This window comes from Geospiza fortis, unplaced genomic scaffold (assembly GCF_000277835.1).
Source record: "Geospiza fortis unplaced genomic scaffold, GeoFor_1.0 scaffold66, whole genome shotgun sequence".
In the NCBI taxonomy this organism is placed as follows: Eukaryota; Metazoa; Chordata; class Aves; order Passeriformes; family Thraupidae; genus Geospiza; species Geospiza fortis.
In genome coordinates this window covers 2481502-2489970 of record NW_005054312.1, presented here as the reverse complement: position 1 = coordinate 2489970, position 8469 = coordinate 2481502, and the positions used below count along the sequence as shown (strand labels likewise).

General features: G+C 47.9%; 1 protein-coding gene across 1 annotated transcript in view; it reads right to left on the bottom strand.

Moving 5' to 3' along the window:
• CREB3L1 (cAMP responsive element binding protein 3 like 1) overlaps positions 1–8469 on the bottom strand; it is a 28547-nt gene that overhangs the window by 19710 nt on the left and 368 nt on the right. The window contains exons 2-3 of the mRNA XM_031055806.1: positions 8294–8335; positions 1606–1834 (exon numbers count right to left, since the gene is read on the bottom strand). Coding sequence (XP_030911666.1) covers positions 1606–1834; positions 8294–8335 — 271 coding nt within the window. The remainder of the gene's footprint in view (positions 1–1605; positions 1835–8293; positions 8336–8469) is intronic.

The following is an 8469-nucleotide window of genomic DNA, read 5'->3' as shown; positions in this document are numbered from 1 at the left end:
ATTCCTGAGGAGCTCTGCAGAGAGAGCAGAGCTTGCTTAATGTTAAAGAAAAACCATTTCTGGGTAATTAATTGGAACTGAATGTCTAAAAGGACTGAGACTGGATGAAGCGGTGCCAAAAGGACTGCACAGTGCTGCAAATACTGGACCTGACTCAGGGTTTCACTAGAATATGACTCACATGCAATTATGAGCCAAAAAAGCCCTGGAAAGATGAGCTGAATTATCTAGCTGCAGCACTGGGTGCATGGATACTCCTATGCCTGCCATCATAATGCTAGGCCTTACTCCCTTATAAAACTGACCTGCACTCTCAGAGAGCAGGTCCATCTCAAACTCTCCTGGGTTATGCACTGTACACCCTATGCTGGCCTCTGCTCAAGGATCAATGTCACACTCCATTCAAGAGTTATAGTCTTGCCTTTGAGACATAACAGCTGAATGAAGGGGATGTATAGACACAGTGGAGAGAAGGAGAAGTGGTGCTGAGTGTCTCAGAAAGGAGTTCTGGAGATAGCTTCATGCTGGCAGTCTTCATCTCACTGCTTTCTACAAATGCATTCTTTTGGCTTCTCTCATTCTTATCTCCTCCTATTCATTTTCAGGGGCAAAAGAAAGTTGTGTTTATTTGTTCATGATGGTTTGGGGTTTTTTTGTTAGCTGCCCCCTCCAAGACTGTACTGGGGTTAAAACTAAGGAAAAAGAAATGCAAATTGAAAGCTTTTTTTTGGTACTAAGGCAGAGTTGCTTGGCCTGCCATAAACCTCTCTCCCAGCATCTCTCTGAGATGCCCCTAAGGAATGTGGCAGATGGTTGTGCCTTTTCAAGGACCAAAGAGGTAGCAGATGCCAGCCTTCTCTCCTTCTGCCTTGGCATTTGTACCAGAAAGCTGGGATCATTCTAGTCATGAGAGGAAGCCTCTGTCCCAGGTCTCACTGTTGCTCAAAGGAATAGCTGTCTTCTGTGTAAACTGAGCCTGTGCCACTGCTTTTTCAGGCAGCCTGGTGTCCATCAGCTGTTGGGACACCCACACAATCCCACAAATTACAGGACTCTCTGCAAGGATAGCTCTAAAAATACCCAGCCATCATAAATTATCCTGAAATGAATTGTTTTAAAAATAAGTTTTGAAATGACTGTTCCCCTCTGTCTCCTGCTAAAAGATCTGCTGGTAAAGAAGCCACTTAGCTTTCCACATGTACCAGCACTGGTTGCAGCCAGAGACTCATGCTTCCTATGTGCAAGCCAAAACCCTGCTGCCTGATGCCAAAACGGAGCTGGATCTAGGGCATCCACACCCAAGTTTGCAGGGTCCTAAAAAGACATTGCCTGTTGCTTGTCAGAAGCTGGCAGCACACTAAGCCACAGCCAATTACCATCCTCGTAAATAACACTAAGCCCAGCAAAGGAGTAATGTGACTATCCCAGCACAAATGGAAGGGGAAAATGTGGCTGTATTTGACAACAGCAAATCAAATTCTTCCCCATATTTGACATGTGCAAGTCCAAGGAATAGCCAGTTTGTCCTTATATATATGAAAGCCAGGATGAGCCTCTGCTAACAGAGGTGCCCAAAGCAGAGCAGTGTGCACATCTCGCGCTCACCATTAGCATTATCTTCAGTCTTGACAGGCACAAGGGGGCTCTGGGGAGCAGAGTCTCCACTGAGGGAATAGCTGTGCTCTGCCTGGATGCCTGGAGTGGGTGGATCCAGGTCCATGTCCAGCAGAGGGTTCTTCTCAGACAGTACTGGGTCATCGAAGAAGCTGCTGAAGAGGTCATTGGAGAAATCCTCCATGTTGTCAGAGAAGTGATCCAGGTTCTCTGAGAAATGCTGAGGAAAGACAAAGGGAGAAAGAGCATTAGTGTCAACTCCAAGAGGGATCTGAGAGCCTTCCTCCTCACTGAGAGTCAAACCTCAGCATCAGTTCCTATTCCTCACCTCCATCAGTCTGACAAAAACACCTCGAATTAAGATAGAAAGGGATGTTGTGCTGTACATCACTGCATGTTTATGTATGCCACAAACACTCATGAAACTTTTCTACATCATCTTATCTCACCCTTCCTTTGTGAGTATCTATCTGTGTCTTATAAACATGATCTCACTGTGACAACAAAACGAATAGAATACAAGAAAGAGATTCCTGTGACGATAAAATGTAAGTGTGGCACAAAGTCATGGTCTTCAGCACCTGTCCTTAGTGACAGACACTTTTTCATGTTCTCTGCCAGCAGCAATAGGCACATTGATGCCCCAGAGAATATCAATCCAGCTGCTGATTTCTATCAGAGAAAAAAGATCAGTTGGATCAACATAACAGGAAGGCCCCCTGTTGTATTTCATTTCCTCTGGGATTTAACAGCCCCTCTGTAGACCATATGAAGCTGTACTTCAGCCAGATAATGCCTGTGAAATTCAGCTCCCCGATGAAGTTTAAACACTACAGATGGGCTGTTAACAACAAACAATCATTCCACTAATCATTCCAGTAACAGTCAGTAAATCTGGCCAGTGCTGCTGCAGAGCTGAGCTCCTGATGCTACAGGGAACCTTCTTCCTTTGAGGCATATCCTCCTATTCAGAAGTCAAATCACTAACTTTTCCATTTGCTACAACAAAGCATTGGTTGGGCAGGGAGAAAAATGATGGCTGCCAAACACCAGCTGAAAAATTATCCCATTTGTTGGCAGATTGAGGCTTCTGGCTCAGGGAGAGGAAAGAAAAGACAGATAGATTCAAGTGACTATATTACACAGACAGAACTGTGTAACTTAAATGAACTGGAGAGAGCTCAGCAGAGTCAGACTGGGTCTGTCCCCCCACCCCCTGCCTGGAAAAGCATCTCGGTGGGCAGAAAGGCATTGAAAGCAGTATACTGAAATACCAAGAGCCACAGGGTATGAATGAGAGTGGGAGAGACCACATAGGTCTTGGAGTGGAGACATGAATGCCAATGAATTCCAGGGTGAGAGCTCAGCTCAGGAGAGAGCCTGGCTTCTAGGGAAGCATGGGGTGTGTGCAGTCCTTTCTTTCCCCAGTGCTAGGACTGAGGCAGGAGGTGGCCAGAGGACCCCGGATGCTGGAGCCTGTAGGTTCCTGCTCCTACTGGAAGGTATATTTGTTTTACCTGAGCACAGTACCACTCTGTCAACATTCCACTGGCTGGCAGAGCTTTGGGGTGAGGCTGGGGAGTGAAGTAGGCTCTAGATGAACACACCCACACTTCCCACCAAGTGGGGGAGGGAGATGGTAAGGGGCAGCAATCTCCAACATGTCAGTGCCTTTCACCCTCCAACATCATCCTTCAGCCACTCCATTTAAAACCTCAGATGCTTACAGAGCATGCTGGAAGTGGGGGTGGAGTCCCTGCCACCTGCATTCTGCCTGACATGAGATTTCTCTCCATTCACTTCCTTCCCACCTGTCCTCCGACTGCCTGGAGTGACAGCCCAACACATGACCATCCAAGGCTTCCCTGGAGACCAGTCACTGCGCGTGCAAGTAGGGTGGAGAAGGCACACTCATGCTCAATCCTAGTGTTGAGGCCCTCCCTGCAATGTCTGGGCTAAAGTTTTCTCCACTTGTTCCCACAGCAGAAGCAGAGTTGGCGGGGTAGTTTGGTAAAATCCACCCAGCCATTTCTAAGTTGCCTAGGAGCATTTTTGCACTTGAATCAAGTAAAAGAAAACACCTACCATCTGTGGGGAGTGTAACTTCAGAGGAAGCTAAGTCAGCAGATGGAACTGGGTTAGATAGTTATCTAAAATGCACTGGAAAACCAGGTTTTGTCCTATCCTACAGCATAGAAAGATAAAGAATTTGGAGTCCTGAGCATTAACCCCAGAGAGTGCCTGCTCATGTAACAGCTGTTCTTTGTCTTGTGTTCTCTAAACAACACAAGCAAACACAGGATGTGAACATGATAGCCTTATGGTAAGGGCGCGAACCACAGAAAAGTGAAGGGATTTAGAGTGCTGGCTGCTAATGCACCACAACACAGCAGAGCTGAGCTCAAATCATATTTCATGTTGTAACTCTGAAAACTAGAACAACTGTGTAGCCATGGAAGAGAAGCAGAGGTAGATGGACAACTGTGCGGAGAGCTGTCTGTGACACTGCCACGTGCTTCCAATTTCTTTCACAGCTGTGCATTAACAAAGGCAGAGGTGGGATTGAAGAGAGTCAAGAAAATGCATCTGTGCAGTAGTCACACAGATTATCTTTTAGCAGCATCCCACCCAAGTTTAGAACAATGATCCCTTGGTCAGTCAACAATCCCTCTATTGTTGGACAAACCTACCTAGAGGAAAGAGGCAGAGATGCATCTCTGGCTTTATTCTGAAACAAAAAAAAAAATCACCCCAGCAGCTGCTGAGGGGTGAGAGATGAGTAATGAGTGCAAGGGACTGAGTATCAGAGCCTTAACACAGGCACCAACATTGGCAAGAGTAATTTCAGGTTTCTCATTATTTTAGACACCACACAGCAGACTTGCTGCTGGAAGACCTCACTGTTTGGAAATGAGGATGAAAGCAACACTGTTCTCCCAGAGGTGCAGGAGTTCAGGTCCCCAAGAGACCATTCTCTCCCAAGAGACAGAGGCTTACTGCACAGTACAGGAAAAACATGGGTGATGAGCAGAGAATGAAACTTGCACCCCTCTCTGGGAATCTAGAAATGTTGTGGAACCTACCCCCCTCTGGGCTTCTGGGTCTTATCCTCCTAAATACTGGCAAAGCCTTCTCATCAAAGCAGCCTGTTTCAGCTCTCACCACTCACACATATACCAGTCCAACATCTCCAAACACAGTTGATGGAGAGAAGGGAGCTAGCCCATGAGACTGGCCATAACTATAGTTATTATCAAAGGGGGCACCAAGGATGCAATACCGTCAAGGAGGAAGAGCACCTAGAGCTGACACAAAGCTGGAGATTGTTGTTTTACTCAAAGAAGGTGGCAAGAAGCAGAGGAAAGCAGCAGAAGGAAGAGTAAAGCAAACAAAAATAATAACATGGGTTTGTAGCTGGCTATACCCATAATGGAAACTATGGGACCAGCAGGAAGCTGTCACCACATCCCAGGAAGACTACTGGGGCTCTTGGGTTGACTCTTCTCTTCTGAAGTCAACAGGTATTGTTAATTTTAGACTTCTAATTTGTATAAGACAGCTGTGCATGCAACAACACAGTAAGAAGAAAGAGCGTCCTCTTGTCAATATCCAACTGGGATGGACATAGTGAGGAGCAACCCAGAGTTTATTTTGGCTAGATGGCATCAAAAACACTACTAATTAGTTTAGCTTGAGCCTGTTAATGCAGAATATGCAAATTTTGTCCCACCCAGCCTAATTCTGGGAGGCGCACTTATCTGGCAAAACTCAGAAAGCTTCAGCTATACTTCTCCTTTGCTTGTGTGAGAGAGGGTTCAGGGAACTAGGATATGGTGACTCAGGGCTGCGTACATCACAGCAGCACATGGCAGGGCCAGTGCTCCAAGCTTCTGAGCAATGAAGAGAAGCAGGTTTAACACCTGACCAAATGGATAGAAGCTTTATCCTTGCTGGAATGGAAGGTGCTGGGTGGTCACTAGCCCTCCGTTCCCACCCAGGCTGGATCCAGCACAGTTAAAGGTCTTCATGTGCTGCCACAAAATGACAAGACTAGGCCGGGCTTTGAGGAGACTTTTGCCAACATAATGGTAACAAAGGTCTCAGTGGACCAAGGAAGGTCCAAGAAAGAGTCCATGGAACTTGGGTGTGAATGAAGGTGGGATGGACAGAGATTCACAAGCATAGCAGCCTCGTCCTCTCGCAGCTTCTTCAAGACCAAAGCTCCTTGAGAGTGCCTTCCAACCAGGCTGAGATCAGCCAGATCCTGCTCCTCAGAAGAATGGCCAAGAGTTTCTAATTGTGACAATGAAGGGCTCAGCAACTGTTGAGATTCTCCTTTAAGATATTTCAAGTAGCTTTCATGCAGATGGGTCTCGCTTTACCAAGGGGGACCAGTCAACTGGGAAACTTGACCCTTACCATCCTGGCCTAGAGGGAGTGGGTGTGCAGTGTACTGAGGGAAAACAGTTTCCAGATGGGATACAAAGCTCACAGCACAATCTCATTTTGCATTATTCGCTCCTGTTATCTTCCCCTCCCTTTCACACTTTCCTTCCTTCTTCTTCTAAGTATGCTCCAAAGCCAAGAAATAGCACGAGATGTGTTTCCAAAGCTGTATTACCAGTGAGCGGTCAGGGAGGGGGCAGCCAAGGGACAGAAATGCAATGGCGAGGATGTGCTGAATTTCCTGATCCAAGCCTGATTTCTGGCTGCCTGTCCCCCTCAAACTCTAGGAGGACAGGGAGGCAGCGCCCAAAGAGGATGAGCCAGTGTGTACAGGTATGGGGAGGCAACAAGCATTACATCTCTAGGCCCTACAGAGAGCCTTACCCTGATGCCACAGTAGAATCTGCTCAGGCTGAGGCCACCTCAGGCATGAGGAGAGAGTGAGAACCTGTCAGCTCCTGGCTTCTGCTCCCTCCCACTCCTGGTGATCGACACAGGCACCGACTCTTCCAAACATATTTCCACCACATGTTTTCATCCTGACCTCATGCTTAGGGTTGTCTAAATAGCACACTGTATGTGCGTGCGTGTGCTTCTCGTTCAAACACCCTTTCCTGTTGTACAACAGTTATCTTGGGAGCTAAGGCAAGGCATCCAGACATCCAAATGCAAGCTCTACATATACCCCCACCCAGAGATGGTGTTAGAACTCTGGAGGCCCCAAGGAGAGACTGAGGCACAAAGCCTTCTACTCTGCCCAGTTGCACATGGGATGCCTTAAGGTAGCACTCTTGTAGCCCAGTGGCACCATGCGTGGCTGAGGAGGTGATGACTTCCTCCCCCTGGATCCACTTCTCTGGACTCATCCTGGCTGCATCTGTCCCTCCTTTTCCCTTTCATGCTTCCATTCTTTGACTGTGACTTTCTCCTTCCCACCTCCAGCTGAGTTGTTTGGACAGTCTTCCTTCAGGATCAGCCTGGTTCTCACAGCCTCTCTCATCCCACCACAACGGTCTCGCTCCAAAGAGAAAGCAGTGAGGGGCTAAATCCAGCTGGGCGGCAGCCCAGGCCCAGGAGACGAAAGGCCTTTGCAGGTTGGAGGTTCTGCTCGTGCTGGCAAGCAGTGAAAATGGGGAGGGGATTCTTCTGAGTTTTCTCTTTTCTTTTGAAAATTTTTTCCTCTTTGCTTGCCAAGATAAATCTCCTGTCCCAGCTGTGACATCTGCATTTCCCTTCTCTGCTTTCACTAAGGAATGAAGCCCCCTGCACTCCAGCTGCACAGCCGAGGTTTTCCTTACATTCCAGGAAAGAAGAGCCCATACACTCCAGACAGTCCTTCTGCTCTCTTTAAAATGCAGAGAATTTTAGACCTTATGAAAGTGAAGTTCTCAACTGTGTTAATAAGATTCAGACAGGATGGATAAATGCTATGCACACTTCTCCACACAGCCAGACAGTGCATGTGCACCCCAAGGGGCACAAGTGATCATCCAACCACCCCTTGGCTGCCACCACTCTGCTGCTTCTCTATCCTGAACCCATATTGCTCTTGTACCTCACATATCACAGGTCCCTGCTGATCCATGCCTGGTCCACCCAGGCCCCTGGTGTGCCTGAGCAGTTTGCCACTGACCTGCTACCCCTTGCTGTTGTTGCTTCTCTGTGTGGTATGGCCAAATCACCAAAGGCCAAACTGCCTGTGAACGCCACTGTCATTCCCCTCCAGCAGCAGGACCGCATCCTGAGCAGCAGCACCCCGTCTTTCCCAGGCACTGCATCAATACCCAAGTCACCCATGACTACTTTCAGCATCACAACCTTGGCATATATGGTGGACCAAACACACCAGACACCCCAGGGTGGCAGGGTTTGACTGAACCCAATCTGGAACTAGACCCAGAATTTGCTGCTGTCTGTAAGACCATAGAATCACAGAACCACTTCGGTGGGAAAAGACCTATGAGATCACTGAATCTAAGCTATTACTGAACACCGTGTCGACTGGAACATGGCACGAAATGCCACAGCCAGTCCTTCCTTAAACACCTCCAGGGATGGTGACTCCACTACCTCTCTGGGCAGTCCATTCCAATGTCTAATCACCCTTTTTCTGAATAAATTCTTACTAATGTTCAACCTAAACCTGCAGTTTAAGACTACATCCTCTCATCCTCTCATAATTGCCTGGGTGAAGGGGCAGACCTCCACTTGGCTACAACCTCCTTTCAGGTACCTGTAGAGAGTGATAAGCTCTCCCCTGAGCCTGCTCTTGTTCCTGCAAGGCACAGGCACAACTGGCTGTAGAAACCTCCTTCCACTGCGCATCCGTGCCAAGGGCCTGGATTTACAATTTCCAGCGCTAGGCGCCACAGGAGCTAGGAGGGACCGTCGGCGGCTCAAGGCACGGCC